Source organism: Tribolium castaneum, chromosome 1 (assembly GCF_031307605.1).
Source record: "Tribolium castaneum strain GA2 chromosome 1, icTriCast1.1, whole genome shotgun sequence".
NCBI lineage: Eukaryota > Metazoa > Arthropoda > Insecta > Coleoptera > Tenebrionidae > Tribolium > Tribolium castaneum.
In genome coordinates, this window is record NC_087394.1 from 5594086 (window position 1) to 5611388 (window position 17303).

The following is a 17303-nucleotide window of genomic DNA, read 5'->3' on the forward strand; positions in this document are numbered from 1 at the left end:
TCACTGCAAAGTCGCTTATGAATATTTTCCGATAAATTTGCAACAGAAAAACTTAGAATACCTTGTAGTTTGAGGAAATAGACGACTTTTAGTTAAAGCACGCAGATAATATACAGGGTGTGCCAAAACGCAAAAGTTTAATAACTCATTTTTTTCAAACAGAACACCCTTTATTTTATTAAATGTGTCGATAGCATTTTTGATAAGCTTTCTAACGGTATAGGGCTTGCATAGCAAATTTAAAATATTTTTTGAGATTGTTCAAAAAATATATTTTATTACAAAGACAATATGTTAGCCTAGAATCTGATAGTCAACTGGTAATTATTTTTTGATATGTACTAATGTGACTAATTACACAAGAAATCTAATTATTACCTGATACATAAATGAATTTCACTCATCAAGAATTATTAATAAAATAAATAAAAAATATATTTTTGATTTTTTTGAACACTAAGAAATATTGTAAATTTGCTATAAAAACCGCATATCAACAGAAAGCTTATAAAAAATGCAATCGACACATGTAAAGAAATACATGGTGTTCCATTAAAAAAAATGAGTTATTCAACTTTTTGCCTTTTGGCACACCCTGTACATTATTTCCGTGTTTCAAGTAAAAGTCGGCTATTTCCTAAAACTACAGGATATTCTGAATTTTTCTGTTGCAAATTTACCGGAAAATATTCATAGGCGACTTTGCAGCGATTTTTCAAAAATTGGTCTTTTTGATAACGAAAAGTTGAATAATTCCGAAACGAAAAGAGATAGATCTATAATAGTGTATATAAAGTTACATTATTTTTTTGCGTAGAATCTAATCATGCAAAAATATATAGGGTGTTCCATTAAAAAAAATTTAACTTTGGTTCACCACCCTGTATACAACACTCTGTGTATAATAAAAACATTTTCAGTTTATGGACTTTAAGTCGGTCTAGCGGATAATAAAAACAGAATCGCAATATTTTAAATAATAAAAAAGTTAGAGACCGATTATGCAACCCTGGGTCACCCTGTTTGAAACAGACAGACAGACAACAAAGCAAGTTAAAAAAAAGCTTTTAAAAAAATCGTTAGTTAAGGGCGAAGGAACCGTCTAATGATTTTTATTTTTCAAAAAAAGTATTTAGGTCAACACTAATAATTTTTGGACAATCAAATAATGATCCTTTGTGTTTGTATTTATCTCCTCTATCAGTAGTTTTTTACACAATTGAATGTCAATTCAATAGCTGGAACATCTGTTTGAAATATTTGTTACGTAAGCATATTTTTGTGATTGATCACAACCATTGATATCAATGGGAGTGTACAACACGGTGGCTTCAAACATTCCAAAATAAATAATCTCGTTATTGATAAAAAACATTACACCAAAGTATGTTGTTAGTAAAACAAACCGTTTAGTTCTTTGTCGGTATTGTAATAATAATAATAATAATAATAATAAGCCTTTATTTACTACAGGAATCCCATTTACAGTAAATATATACAAAAACTTAGAACTACACTAATACTATACTAATGATATAGACGAAACAATCTTCCGCCACGAATCATAGTTGATATCACCGTCTTTACATACATTATTAAATAGGGTAGTCATTAATACGATAGGAGACTTATCAGCTACATTGGTCCTTCTCGCTATAGGATAAAATGTCATGGCTTGTCTGGAGTTTAAACGTGGAACAGCAAAATTTAACATATTTAATAGCCAAGAACAGTCGATGTTATTATTAATTAAATTATACAGAAATTTAATTATAATACAAATACGGCGAAACTGTAAAGATTGGAGACCGAATCTATTCAAAAGCAAGTTCTGGTCATAGCCCCTTATAGGATAATTTCCATCTATTATAAAAACTAGGAATTTTAGGAATCGTCGCTGTATGTTTTCGAGTTGATCTATATGGATTTTATAAATCGGGTGCCAAATAAGTGCGCCGTATTCCAGTTTGCTTCTAACTAACGAGAAGAATAGGGTCTTCATAACTGATATGTTCTTAAAATCTCGACAATTTCTATAGATGAATCCATATGACTTAATCGCTCTAGCCGTAACATCCCTAATATGCTCACTGAATGCGAGTTCAGTATCGAAAATAACTCCCAAATCTTTAATAATAAAGGTACGATGCAGTGTTACGGACGAAATATCATATACAAATTCAAGGAATTCGCGCTTTTTAGTGTAAGACATAACGTTACATTTGGATGGGTTTAAATAAAGGCGATTTTCATTACACCATTTCACTACTGCGTTAATATTGTTCTGTAAAGTGAGGCAGTCCTCTATAGATTTTATTTCTGTGTAAATTTTAAGATCATCGGCAAAGAGAAGTTTAGCGCATGTTGATAAAGAACCACATATATCATTAATGAAAAGCAAAAATAATAAGGGTCCAAGATTGGAACCTTGCGGCACACCCGAAGTTGCAACGTAACTATCCGAAATGTAGTTACGATATTTAACCCTTTGCTCTCGATTAGCAAGATAAGATTTTATTAGGGATAGCAAAGAACCGGAGAAACCATACTGATCAAGTTTTAACAATAACAGATGATGATCAATTTGATCAAATGCTTTTTTGAAGTCCATATAAATGACATCAACCTGACCTTTTCTGTCCAAAGCGTCAGATATGAACTGAGTAAAACAGGCTAGATTTGTAACATTTGTACTTGAATTGCATAAGAAAATCTCGAAATAAATAAATATTTTTTATTTTGTAATAACTGGGTTAGACAAACGAATGCAATATATAGGGTGGGAAAACGGCATTTCATTGTCAATTCAGCGAAAGAATCGAATTTTCCACCGATTTGGTTTGTAGGTTGCTGAAGAAAATTGCGTTTCTTTTACTGTTACGATAATAACAGAATCATTGATTGCTGTTGTTGTCCTTAATTACAGGTGTTTTAAATTTAACACACGATGGTTTATGGGTTCGTGAGAGTTTCATTTTTCGCACACACGTAGGTGTGAGTTCGAATTTTTTTACCAAAATAATTGGCAAACGTAAAAAAGAAAATTGGCGAATAGTTTGACTCTTCCTGTGGGATGATACAAAAGCCTTAAATGTACGGTTTTTTTGGGATTCTTTGATGGATCAAAACACAATAACCGGAATAAAAGAATTGTGTGATTATTTTGACAAATCTACATTATTAAGTCGCACAAAATTGTACTTTTGCGGTTTCTCATGCTTGAAAAGCCGACTTTCTAATTCCCATCGCCTACGAAAAATTATAATTTGGTTCGCATATTATAGAATTTGGTACGAGCTATTCATCCTTTGTTGTCCCAAAAATTTATAAAATTACACCGATCAGTGGAATTAGTTTTTTTGTCATAAATGGTAATTATTTTTGTAAGCTACAGTGGGACTTTCGTAACTGGAATTTAGTTAACTCGAGATATTGTATGTATATTCTACTGTACTGTATCATTTTTTTTATCGTGGTAGTATTTTTTTATAACTCGAATTTGACATTTTTTCCTTCAGGGATTCGAGTTAGAAAAGTTCTACTGTAGGTACAGTTTTAGTTTAAGCTCCCATGTATTGTATTTTTTTAAATTTTAAAACTGGGTTAATAACAAGAAAAAATTGCATTTATTTTTAACGAACGCCGAAACCCGGGTTGAAACTATAATTACTCTTCGAGTTGGTCTTTGTTTATTATTAGAAATTTAAGTCGGACTGGGAATCAATTTTGATAATTTTTGGTGGAAAAAGGAACATCTTAAAAAAATATTTTATTTAATAAAATTATACTGCATACACTACGAAATAAAATAATTCTTTGTCAGTATAAAAAATATTAATCATGTTATTGTTGCTGTAACATTTGTATGATTAAAACATAGTCACAAGAAGAAAGAAAAATTGTTTGCGTAGCTTATTAGCAATGCTACTGAAATATTTTACGCTAAAATTAGAAAAACACACAAGTGTTTATAGAAACATAGACAGGAAGCGCCATAATCGGAAACTTACTTTTAAGGTAAGCATAAACACATAAGTCAATATGTCTAGTATATTCATACAGTGTTTGCAGAATAAAAGTCACTGAACTAGAAAAAACATCACATCCGCAGTTTTCATGTTGAAGATTATGGCTAATTATCTATCAATAAATAAGTCTCACTTATCTTACATTTCTTACCATGTAAATAATTACACTAACTTACACGGTTTATTATCTTACCTGAAAGCTATAATTTCTTATGGATTTCGGGACACTGAGTTCAAAAAACAAAAATAAAAAATGGAATTTTTATATTACTTTCAACAAATTTTAAAATGGGTGTAGATATTTTTTTATTTCTTTTTTATAATTATTAGTTAATTAAAAATATTAATTAATCGTAATTTAATTATTCATTCGAAAGTCAAATATTTTGAGCAAGATATTAAAAAAATACTGCCAACCCTACAATTAGTGCTCAAATAATTGTAGAAAAATTCTGAAAATATTCACAGAGGAACATACATATTTATATTTAATAAAATGCTGAATTCTGTGTGATTAATAGATAGTTTTTAATATAGTACGTAGAAAAATATACTTTAATTTTTACTTAATTTTTTTTTAGAATATTAGAAAAATTCTAAAATAATTCACATGAATTAGAGTAGGCCGTGTTTGCAGAACTTTAGCCACGTCTAGCCAAATAAAAATAAAAAATTCACCTCACTTTTAAGAAATACGTGTTGATAATAAAAGAAATATTTACTAAAAAAATAATTTTGAACATACAGGGTGACCCAGCAGTGTGTAATCGGTCTATAACTTTTTTGCTATTTGAAATATTACCATTCTGTTTTTATTATCCGATAGATCGACTTGGAGTCCACAAACTAAAAATATTATTGTTATGCACAAGGTGTTGTATCCTGTGTGCACCAAAGTTAATTTTTTTTTTAATGCAACACCCTATATATTTTTGCATAATTAGATTGTACGCAAGAAATATTGTAACTTTATATAAACTATTATGGGTCTATCTCTTTTCGTTTCGGAATTATTCAACTTTTCGTTATAAAAAAGACCAATTTTTGAAAAATCACTGCAAAGTCGCTTATGAATATTTTCCGATAAATTTGCAACAGAAAAATTCAGGATATCTTGAATTTTTAGTAAATAGACGACTTTTAGTTAAAGCACGCAGATAATATACAGGGTGTGCCAAAACGCAAAAGTTGAATAACTCATTTTTTTCAAATGGAACACACTGTATTTTATTAAATGTATCGATAGCATTTTTGATAAGCTTTCTAACGGTATAGGATTTGCATAGCAAATTTAAAATATTTTTCGAAATTGTTCAAAAAAATACATTTTATTACAAGAAAATTTGTTAGCTTAGAATCTGATAGTCAAATGGTAATTAATTTTTTGATATGTACTAATGTGACTAATTACACAAGTAATCTAATTATTAGCTGATACATAAATGAATTTCACTCCTCAAGAATTATTAATAAAATAAATAAAATAATTATTTTTTATTTTTTTGAACACTTTAAGGAATATTGTAAATCTGCTATAAAAACCGCATATCAATAGAAAGCTTATGAAAAATGCTATCGATACGTGTAAAAAAATACATGGTGTTCCATTTAAAAAAATGAGTTATTCAACTTTTTGCGTTTTGGCACACCCTGTACGTTATTTCCATGTTTAAAGTAAAAGTCGACTAATTCCTAAAACTACAAGGTATTCTGAATTTTTCTGTTGCAAATTTGCCGAAAAATATTCATAAGCGACTTTGCCGTGATTTTTCAAAAATTGGTCGTTTTTATAACGAAAGGTTGAATTATTCCGAAACGAAAAGAGATAGACCTATAATAGTTTATATAAAGTTACATTATTTTTTCACGTAGAATCTATCTCTGGGAAAATATATAGGGTGTTCCATTTAAAAAAATATAACTTTGGTTCACCACCCTGTATGCAACACCCTGTGTATAATAAAAACATTTTCAGTTTATGGACTTTAAGTCGATCTATCGGATAATGTAAACAGAATCGCAATATTTTAAATAATAAAAAAGTTATAGACCGATTACGCACCCCTGGGTCACCCTGTATTTCTTTTTAATGAAAAATCTTTCTTCTATTCCTAAAATAAAGCACTTTAGGACTGATAAACATTTTGACACTTTGTTGTGGCTCAAAAATAATCCTAAAATTTTGAAATTTGAAATTTCTTTGACAAAAAAAGTAAAAAAAACACTTGTACTTTTGGTTTTCTCTCTTTATATCAAAATATTTTTGCTTTACTCTGAGTTAACAGTCCAACAGTAATTTCCCAACATTGTGCCAATCCTCGAAAACTTACTAGTTCCAAAAAATAATTAAGTATTACAAAACATTAATACTTTTGTCACAGGGATATGCCGAAAAATTCTGTAAAAATTCACATTAATAGAACAAAATATAGTTAACAGCTAGACCCTGATTCATTTTTATGCGACTATTATTTTTTGAGATATAGTAAAAAATCTATTGGTCATTATTTAAATTATCTAATTATTTTAACAGCAAACAAGTTCGATCACTTTTTGAGTTTCCGTGCATTGGAATCTTAAAAAAAGAATGATGATAATGGTAGATACATGCTCAAAAGTGACTGAATTGTTTGATGTGAAAATAATAATTAGACTTTCTTAACATTTGTGGATCAGTTTACTTTTAGCAGATTCACTTTGTATACAAGATATTCCAGCCAACGTCTGTCTAATCATCGATTCAGCTCGCTATTATTTGTACAGTTAGAGCGGCACCAATTTGGTGCTCCAATCTGATTTATTCCATCAATAAAGCATAAAAAAATGAATACGAGAGTTGCGTTTTTGACACGTTCGCCGCTTCCGTTTTCCACACAACTCGTCCGAATGAATAATTAGAAATAATTAAAAAAAATCTCCCAACGTGTCATTTAAATAGATATTTGTTCGTCCGTCCCTAGCCAAACATTTCAATTTGATTAAAGCCGGTCCTGTTGTTGTACAGTGTGTGGCAGATCAATGTATCCGCCACGTAATTTACAAGCAGACGACGCTCACCCACGTGAACATGTTGTAAAATACCGCATTACATCGTGTTGGTAAACACAAACAGCATAAGAAGCAGAATCGCCGAAATCTCGAACGTTTCGTGCAAATAAACCCGCACCAGCTTTTGAAAAATGCGACTTTCCGCGTTTGAAAAGCTGGAGGAGACGCATTCAAATTCTCTCGTCTTCTGTTGGTTCAATGAAAACGGCTGGAAAATCGATTGGAATTAGCCGCGTCTGCCACTAAACAAAGTGGGATTCCAGACGAGACGGAACTTTTTGGTTTTGCGAAAACACGACAATTCGCGTTTTGTAACAGAGACGTATCGAGTTTTGTTTCATACTCTTACGGTGTTTGCATTTCAAGCGGAACCCACACGTGTAGGGTTTTAATAAAAAAGATCAAAAGCAGACACTTGAATGAATTCGGATGCGGAACGGAACGCTCCCTTCTTGAATACCTTGCTCTCACGATTTTTACGATTGGGACAAAAAGTATTATTTATATGCAAATTTCTACGGAAATCAAAGACGATTTGTACTTAAAATTGTATGTAATTTTATAGCTGATTACTTAAAAAATGTTTTAATGTTTTTGGTTTTTTTATTTAAAATTATATTAACCAACCCTTCTTGCGAACAAAATAAATTTATGAACTATTAGTTATACACATTGTTCAGAAATTGTTGTTCATCAAGTCGCCTATAAATATAATTTGACTGTGAATGTCGTCAAAGTGACTGATCCGTCAAAATAATGAAAATGGCTTCGAATTTGAAAACGAAAGAATATACAACAACAAAACAAATCGCGAAAATGTAAAACACAAATCAAGGAAAAATGCAAAAAAATGAAAAAAAAATAACTCAAAAATTTGAATTCTTTAGTCGATTTAATAAACAACCATTTTTGAACATATTGTATGGAAAAAAATACTGGTGTTAGCCCACTTTTCTATATTACTTTTAACAAATTCTAAAATGGGTGAAGATATTTTTTTTTTATTATAATTATTAATTAATTCAAAATATTAATTAATCGTAATTTAATTATTTTAAGTGTCATTCGAAAGTCAAATATTTTGAGCAAAATTACTCCTAACCCTATACAATTAGTGCTTAAATAATTTTATTTTAATTACCTATGAAGTATTGTAGAAAAATTCTGAAAATGTTCACTGGTATAGAAGAACTTAAGGTATTTAATAAAACGCTGAATTTTCTGTGATTAATGGATAGTTTTTAATAGAGTACAAAGATATACTTTAATTTTTACTTAATTAATTAAGTAAATAAGTAAATAAAATAAAAAAAAGAATTATATTTTTGTAGCAATATTAGAAAAATTCTGAAATACTTCACATCATACATACAAGTTTTAACCCCTTGATGAATCATGCACTTATGTAAACTATTTTGCAAGATTTGGTCAAAAAACATAAAAATTTTCATAGCTTAAGCTCATTTTTCTGAGCAATTGCATCAAAGGGAAACAAAAAACACAAAAATTTTCAGTTGAAAAAAATTTGTAACCTTTATATTTTCCTAGCTGAAAATTGTCGAAATTGATTTAATTTAGCTTATTTTGTACGATTCAGCTCGCTCTTGAGCAAGAAATTCATTGTAAAGAATTTTACAAATAAAATTTTGACAGTCATTTTCTGTGAGATTTCGCTAGAAATGACCGAGAAAACGTGCAGCTAGTAGTCTAGTTTTTTAGTGTTTTAACACATTTTCCGACCAGAAGCCTATTTCGAAAAATTTCGTTAAAAATAAGCCCTAAAAGTACCACAATAGGCACATTTTTGAGATCAAAACAAAACTTCGTCGATTAGTTTTGCTAACAATGACTGGAAAATTACGAAATTTCACCCGATTTAGCTCGTTTTTGAGCAAAATTTATTCAAAAATAGCCAAAAAACTATAAGGTTTTGTCGAAAAATTTGTTTTTTTTACGCTTTTAGAGCAAGGAAACACTTGTTTGCAGTTATATACTCAGTTTCTTATGAGAAACCGAGTGAAAAGTCGCTATATTTAGAAAATATTTTACTTGGAACGAAAGGAATTATCTTTCAAAATTCTATGAAAATCAAAATTTCACCAAGTTAGACCAAAAAGTGTAAAAATTTTGCTTCTTTTGAATTTTTAAACACGTTTTCGAGATAAAAACAAGTTTTTCTCTGAAAAATTTCACTAAAAGTGGGCAGAAATCAGATTATTTTACTTAGCATTTAAAAAGAGATTTATTTTTGTACAAGAAATTTTTGCAATACTATGCAAAAGTTGTTATTTCTGCTTGTGTCAGACATTTAATAAGTATATTTTAGAGCTAAAAAATGTTTTTTCCCGAGATCTTGCAAGAAATTATCTTGTTTTTTCTTCTTTTGAAACGTTTTCTCAGTCAGAAACGCGATTATTTCCCAAAATTACCTTAAGAACAGACTGAAAATTCACATAATTATACTAAAATTGAATTATTTTAGTTTTCTTTGAGCCTTGTTAATGTAAAAACTAAGTTTTTTTTTCGAAAAACTTGCTTGAAGTTGAAAAATCACCGAATTAGATCGAAAATGATTTTATCTAATTTTTTTAGGTCCAGTCTGAGTTGCTTTTGAATAAAATTACTGCTAAACCTACAATTAGTGCTTAAATAATTTTATTTTAATTACCTATGAAGTGTTGTAGAAAAATTCTGAAAATGTTCACTGGTATAGAAGAACTTAAGTTATTCAATAAAACGCTGAATTTTCTGTGATTAATGGATAGCTTTTAATAGAGTACAAAAATATACTTTAATTTTTACTTAATTAATTAAGTAATTAAGTAAATAAAATAAGTAAATTAAATAAAAAAAAAGAATTATATTATTGTAGCAAGATAACATTTGTTAAGTGAAGGGGGCGCTGTTGGTGAAGTTGGCGGGAAATGATGACGCGTGAGGCGCGTACGGGCAACGCCTAGTTAGTTGGAAGGACACTGTGGTAGTGTCAATGTCGTTGTTGAATCTAATTTGCTAATAAATTAGTTTTTGGGTGAATTCCGAGTTACATTTACAGAGCAGCGGTAGGATATTGCTCAAATAATCGTTTCCGATAGAGAGTGGTGAATTGTGGTGATTTTGTGAGGAATTTGTGGGTCGCCAAGGCAAGGGCCAAAAATTGAAGTTTTGGGAATCTGTACCGTTTCATTCGTAACAAAATTGTGTTTTACGACTTGAAATCGAACAAATCAATCGGGTGCTAGCCGAATTTATCTGGTTTTTCTGATTTCTGACGAGTTCTAGGAGTTACGCAACCACACGCTGTCAATTTTCATTTGGGTGTGGCTCAAAAGGCGCGAAAAGTTTTCTGGTGAGATTTTCGCAATGGGGCGTCACAGGTACCGAGGAAATGTGGACTCGGACGACTCGGACTCAAGTGACGATGAGCCACGGCCGAAAAGGTCCGCGCCTGGGGTCTCCACTACAGTAAATTCACCCCCAGTTTCGGCCGAGTCCGCTAGAATCGCGAGACTTGAGCAACTTGTGGAAAACTTGAATCGACGTTTGCTAAACCGCAATTTTGAGCACACATCAGGACAAGTTGGCATTAAAAGTGACCTGATTCCTGAATTCGCTCCAGGAAACCCCAATTTTAGTACCACTAAGTGGTTGCATAAAATTGACCAGTTGGCTCTCGTGAACGGTTGGGACGAACGTACAACGATTTACGGCATGATAAGTCGACTCAAGGGGTTGGCCAAGGAGTGGTACGACAATCTCGATCCCTCAGCATACGACCGGAGCTGGGATGAATGGAAACGTTTGTTACAAGCCACCTTCCCCGATCACCACGATTATGCTTCCACACTTCGTAAGCTAGTGAATAGGGTGAAGGAAGATGGTGAAACCTGGGCACAATATTATTTTGGGAAATTAAATCTGTTGCAGGCTTGTGACATAACAGGAACAAATGCAGTCTCCTGTCTTATTGATGGAATCACTGACGTGACTCTCAGAAATGGGGCTAGAGCAGGGCGTTACGTTACACCCGAAAGCTTGTACGCTGAGTATTTGTCGACTCTGAGATCCGAAGGTGACAAGCGGGATACGCTCGCAAAGCAGGCGCCTCGGGAAAGGAGGAGGTTCCTTCCAAGTCGAGTCGAAGCACAAAAACTGTATTCGTCAGTTCGGTGTTACAATTGTCGTAATCGAGGACATGTTGCGACAAAGTGCCCGAAACCAAAAATTGAGTGCAAGAAATGTGGTCGCATTGGACATGTGGATGCTGAGTGCCAACGTGGTAACGTAGTAAAAGAAAACATGTCTAAGCAGGCACTAACGACAAGTGTAGCTGACGCAAGTAATAATAAGAATTATTACATAGACATTAAGGTCAATGGTAAGCCGACGCGAGCTTACATTGACTCAGGAGCTGAACCGGTCCTTGTCAAGCAAAGTGTTGCTGGAGAATTGGGACTGATGTGGCAGCCAAGTTTACATTTGATTCGTGGTTATGGCCAGGGAATCACCAAAGTGCATGGGGGAGTCGAAGTAGAGCTAGAAGTGGATCTTGTCAAGGCAAACGTAAAAGCTTTGATCGTCGAAGACAGTGCACAACGTGTGCCTGTCATAGTGGGACAGACCTTCCTGAATGCGGGTGCTAATACGATTATAGCAAATGAGGAATCTGTGAGAGTAGTTGACGGAAACAACGAATCGATCCAAGCATTTCTAGGCCAACTTCCGACACGAAAAGTTGCACTTTGGGCGGAAGAGGAAACAGTGATCCCTCCTCAATCCATTGGTTGCATACGAATCAAGGCAAAAGACGATGGGTGGAAAGGAGCTTATTACGTTGAAGGGTGTCAACGTCCGAGACCAGGGTTCGAACACGTTGTTCATCGGTGTGTCACATGTGATGGAGGCCTAGTGACCGTTCGCAATCTATCGCACCAAGATCTGGTCTATCGAAAGGCGCAAATCGTTGCGAGAGCTGAGCCTTGCGAGCAGGAAAGGACAGCTACGACGGTGAGTGTCTTTTCTATGGGGAAGATTGAGGTAAAGAGTTTTCAACGGTGGGAACTTCTTACACAAGTCAATAAGAATCTAGACCCGGCTCAGTTCGAGCAATTGTTACAACTCGTTAACGAATTTCGAGATTGTTTTGCACGAAATGTAGTGGAAATAGGTGCCACAACTGCGGCAGAAATGAAGCTAACTTTGACTGATGATAAACCTGTAATTTATCGTACTTATCGGTTATCGCATCACGAAAGAAGAATTGTTCGAGATATAGTAAATGACTTGTTAGGTAGCGGAGTCATACGAGAATCAGACTCGCCATATTCGAGTCCCATACTGTTGGTGCGGAAGAAAGATGGGCAATACCGTATGTGTGTTGACTATCGGCAATTAAATTCGAAAACAATCAAAGATCGCTTTCCGTTACCACGAGTAGACGAACATTTGGATAAACTAAACGGTGCAAAGTTTTTCACCACACTAGATCTCGCGAGTGGATACTATCAGATCCCAATGGCCACCGAATCGATTCCAAAGACAGCATTTGTTACGCCTGATGGGCATTACGAGTTTGTCCGCATGCCTTTTGGTCTAGCTAACGCTCCGGCAGTGTTTCAGCGAGCTATGAATAAGGTGTTGGGTCCATTACGGTTTCAGACCGCTTTTTGTTACATAGATGATCTTCTGATACCTTCCAAAGACTTTGAAACAGGTCTTAACAATTTACAAACGGTGTTTCAATTGCTTCGACAGTTCGGATTGACTCTAAAGCTGAGTAAATATTGCTTCTTTGGAAGTCAAATAGAGTATTTAGGGCATGAGATCAGTGCGGAAGGCATTAAGCCAGGCGAGACAAAAATCAAAGCGGTGACAGCCTTTCCCAAACCAACAGACGTACACAAACTTAGGCAATTCTTAGGTTTGTGTGGGTACTTTCGAAAGTACGTGAAAGATTACGCAACAATAGCAAACAGTTTGACGAGTCTCCTAAAGAAAGGCAGTGCATTTGTTTTGGAAGAAGTACAAGAACGGGCTTTTCAGACTTTAAAAGACATCTTGACGAGCAGACCAGTTCTTGCAATTTACGACGCGGAAGCTGAAACGGAGTTACACACTGACGCTTCTAAAGTTGGAATTGGTGGCATTCTGTTGCAACGACAAGGTGATGGATCTTTGCGTCCAGTTATGTTTTTCAGCCGACAGACGACCAAAGAGGAACAAAGGTACCACTCGTACGAGCTAGAAACGCTAGCGGTGGTCTGTTCTCTCAAACATTATCGAGTATACTTGTTGGGGCTTCAATTCAAGGTGATCACAGACTGTAATGCTTTACGAACAACCCTTACCAAGAGAGATTTGATTCCACGAATTGGGAGATGGTGGTTGTTGACTTCTGAGTTCGACTTTACTGTAGAATACAGACCTGGCAGTAAAATGAGTCACGTTGACGCTTTGAGTAGAAATCCGGTATTAGATCCTTCGGAGCCTTCAGTGGAAGTCTTGCATATTAATGTTAACGATGATGATTGGATTTTAGCTGTTCAAATGAAGGATGCGAGATGCGCATTGTTGAAGGAAATATTGGAAAAATCACCGACGAACGCTGAAGAGCGTGCCATTCACAAAGAGTATAAACTAAAAGATGGTCGAGTATTCAAACAGACTGAGTCAGGATTAAAATGGGTCGTACCAAAAGCGGTAAGACGCCAGATTTTATTAGCACACCACGATGGAATTGGCCATTTATCGAATGAGAAAACTTTGGCATCTGTGTCGAAATCTTATTGGTTTCCTTCAATGCGGAGGTATGTTCATAAATATATTTCTAGCTGCTTGGAGTGTCTCTACAATAAGGAAGCCGGAGGAAAACAGCCAGGATTTTTGAATCCCATACCTAAGAATTCGCAACCATTTGACACATTGCACATGGATCATTTGGGACCATTTGTAAAGAGCAAATCACATAATTCTTATCTTTTAGCTATTATCGATGCATTTACTAAATTTGTCTTTCTCAGGGCCGTGCCTAATACTAAGGTGGGCCCTGTTTTATCATTTTTAGCTTCTCTTACAGGAATGTTTGGTGTACCTAAACGTATAATAGCCGATCGTGGGGCTTGTTTTTCTAGCAAAAAGTTTAAGACACATTGTACCGATTTAAACGTTAAATTAGTACTAACCGCGACTGCCACACCACGGGCTAATGGCCAGGTGGAGCGATTAAATCGTACGATTTTATCTCAGCTTGCTGCTAGCTCGAGAGAAGAAGAGAAATGGGATGACTTTGTGAGTAGAATTAGTTGGGCTATTAATTCTACGCCGAATTCGACTACGGGCAAAAGTCCATACGAATTGTTGTTGGGGTATACACCTCGACATGCTAATGACTCAATCCTCACCAACGTGGTGACAGAGGGTGTTCATGATGGTGATTTGCCACGGACACGAGCAGACGTTGCTCAGCGTGTCGAAAAGGAACAGCAGAAGCAAAAAGAGCGTTATGACAAGCGACGCTGTGCCCCAAAGAGATTTAATGCAGGTGATCTCGTGTTGGTACGCACCACGCGAGCTTCAAACGAGGGCAAAAGTCGGAAGCTGTTACCTAAATATTCGGGACCGTACCGAATTCAGAAAGTGCTCGACTACGATAGGTACGTCGTGACAGACATGCCGGGGGCGACGCGTTCCCAAAAACGATATGAGGGTGTTCACTCAGTGGACAAATTGAGACATTACGTTGTCGCCACGACGAGTGGAGACGAAACAATAGGCGATGTCAGTGACGAATGACTGAGTTCGCTGTGAAGCTGAGTGAAGTTCAACGTGAACTCACGATTTTGGGCCCAAATGTTGTTTTTAAGCGCTTTACGTTGAAACTCATGAGTTAATGATTTGTTGTTGTTGTTATTGTTCTTGTTCTTGTTATTGTTCTTCTACTTATTCTTGAGGTTACTGATCTTGTTGGTGTTGGTGTTCTTATTGTTGTTGTTGTTGGTGTTCTTATTGTTGTTGTTGTTGGTGTTCTTATTGTTGTTCTTAATTAATTCTCAACGTGAGAAACACGATTATGGTTATTTTCAGATTCATTCTCAACGTGAGAAACACGATTATGATTATTTTCAGATTCATTCTCAACGTGAGAAACACGATTATGATTATTTTCAGGTTGTTTATAAATAGTTCTTAAGTGGGACTCGGGCTGTAGATGTATACTACGGCTCGGATACATGGTATTGGTTAATTACTTGTTTTAGAAACACCGGTGGTTCCCCGAGGACGTGGAACACGGAAGCGTGGCCGACTGTTAAGTGAAGGGGGCGCTGTTGGTGAAGTTGGCGGGAAATGATGACGCGTGAGGCGCGTACGGGCAACGCCTAGTTAGTTGGAAGGACACTGTGGTAGTGTCAATGTCGTTGTTGAATCTAATTTGCTAATAAATTAGTTTTTGGGTGAATTCCGAGTTTCATTTACACATTAATTACCCAATTAATTAATTTGATTATGGGCAATATTAGAAAAATTCTGAAATACTTCACATCATACATAGAGAAAAGTATAAAATATTAAGTAGCAAACGCTGAATGTATGATTTTATTAGTATCATGAGATCGAAAATGTGCTGAATTAGAGCAAGCTGTGCCTGCGGAACTTCAGCCACATTTTAGACGTTTACTTACGGCTGCACTTCTGAAAATATGTTGTCTTATGATAGTTTTTAGACAGCCTTGGATGTGGCCAGAGTTACACTTCACTTTCAAGGCTTACTCTAATTCGGTAAATTTTGGATCTCATGATATTGGAGATATAAAAAAATACTTTTAGAAGACTCACCCAGTATTCAGCAGTAAATGGCAAAATAGATTTAGAGGAAATATTATATTTCATATTCCAAAATTACATAAATACAGGGTGTTTCACATAAATCCAGCGATTTTATTGGTTACTGCAATAGCAACAACGATTAACTGCCATTAGATTTTAACGGTTTCATTACAGAATACCTTTAGGGCAGGTTTACAGAAAGCGAAATTAAGCTTTAATTCGGGATTAAATTTATTCGCCATTTAAAATGCATTGACAAATTTAATTGCAATTAAAATGTTTTGTAACCGGTTCTTGTAAAAAGCTCAATTAAAATTTAATGCGCTGTTAAAAGTTAATTCCTTGAATGACAGCATCTGATTCGTTCAATTTAGTCACGTGACAGTGGATTATTAAATTAATGACCGATTCTATGATCTTTTTTATGTAGGGTTGAAGAAAAATGTTTCTGGCCCAAAAACTAGGTAAACTCTCGAAAGTGCCTGTAATTAGTAGTAATTACATAATTTGTTCCTAATTTACAGAGTGTTTGATTCATTCCAAGAAATTTTTGAAATACGAACCTGTTATCTTTTGAAAAGCATGACAAAATTTGTGCAAATACTTTTTTGAGTTAGAGATTTTATCGCAAAATGCTCGTAATTTTTATTATGCAGTTTGTTAGTTAATGGATTTTTGTTTTAATGATTTTTTTGTATGTACTTATTAAACGATATGGAGAATAAAAATCAGTCGAAGGAGGATTAGTTAAATATTTTGGATTATTGTTACCTCTATATTTATTTTATCCACAGAATTTATTTTGCTAAACATTGTCTATTTTTTTAATTTACTTAAAATGAAACCTATATAATATTGACTTTTAGACTAAGTCCTTAATTGGTTTCAAGATGGAATCGGAATGTTGCTTATTGGGTTTTGCACTAATTTAACTAATGAACACGAAACAAATCATCTCGCCATTGTTTCCAAATCGAATTTACATTTCGTATAACAAGGCAGACTTTCTAATTAAATTACTCATAGATAAAAGTTTTAATTGAAATCAATCCGCGATATTCAACCGCAACGTCTCTGTGACTGCAATAATAACAAATACGCCTTGCCAAGGTGACCATTTTTGTCAGTAAGTGTCTTTTGCTGTTTTTCTTTCTTTTCCTCTAGTCGGAATTGTAATGAGAGTACAGTAACCTCTCTTCTATTCTCTAACTGTTCCCAGAACGTTTCAAAGGTGGTAATTACGGAAGCCAGACCTTGGCAAGGTTCTTCGGTCCTATTTTAGATGAAGACGTGTCGGTTCACTTCGTTCGAATGAATGTAGAAGAAAAAGCGAAAGTTTTGAGAGCACTTTCTGCATCGAAACGTTTTATTGTTTTTTATTGAGATGATGGTAAGCTGTTTTGT

The 17303-nt window shown here is 34.3% G+C and overlaps 2 protein-coding genes across 7 annotated transcripts in view; both read left to right on the forward strand.

The window, feature by feature from the left end:
* Window positions 1-17303, forward strand: part of Abl (Abl tyrosine kinase) — a 68290-nt gene that overhangs the window by 11796 nt on the left and 39191 nt on the right. The gene's annotated exons all lie outside the window — the stretch shown is intronic.
* Window positions 9975-15531, forward strand: LOC135266452 (uncharacterized). 3 transcript variants are annotated; one of them, XM_064357184.1, is made up of 2 exons: window positions 9975-13334; window positions 13396-13576. In XM_064357184.1, exons 1-2 carry the CDS (start codon window positions 10440-10442, stop codon window positions 13435-13437), a joined length of 2937 nt encoding a protein of 978 aa, XP_064213254.1. In that variant the 5' UTR covers window positions 9975-10439; the 3' UTR covers window positions 13438-13576. The 3 variants fall into 3 exon arrangements, with proteins under 3 accessions (XP_064213254.1, XP_064213255.1, XP_064213253.1); XM_064357185.1 differs by lacking the exon at window positions 13396-13576 and adding an exon at window positions 15332-15531 and having other exon boundaries at window positions 9980-12083; XM_064357183.1 differs by having other exon boundaries at window positions 10106-12083; window positions 13119-15531.

What these genes read in the sequence shown, in the direction of transcription:
- LOC135266452 (XM_064357183.1), top strand. Translation starts at nt 10,440, where the DNA reads ATGGGGCGTCACAGGTACCGAGGAAATGTGGACTCGGACGACTCGGAC. An exon ending in AGGAAAGGACAGCTACGACG is followed by an intron (nt 12,084 to 13,118) that starts GTGAGTGTCTTT and finishes CGGGCTTTTCAG; the next exon opens with ACTTTAAAAGACATCTTGAC.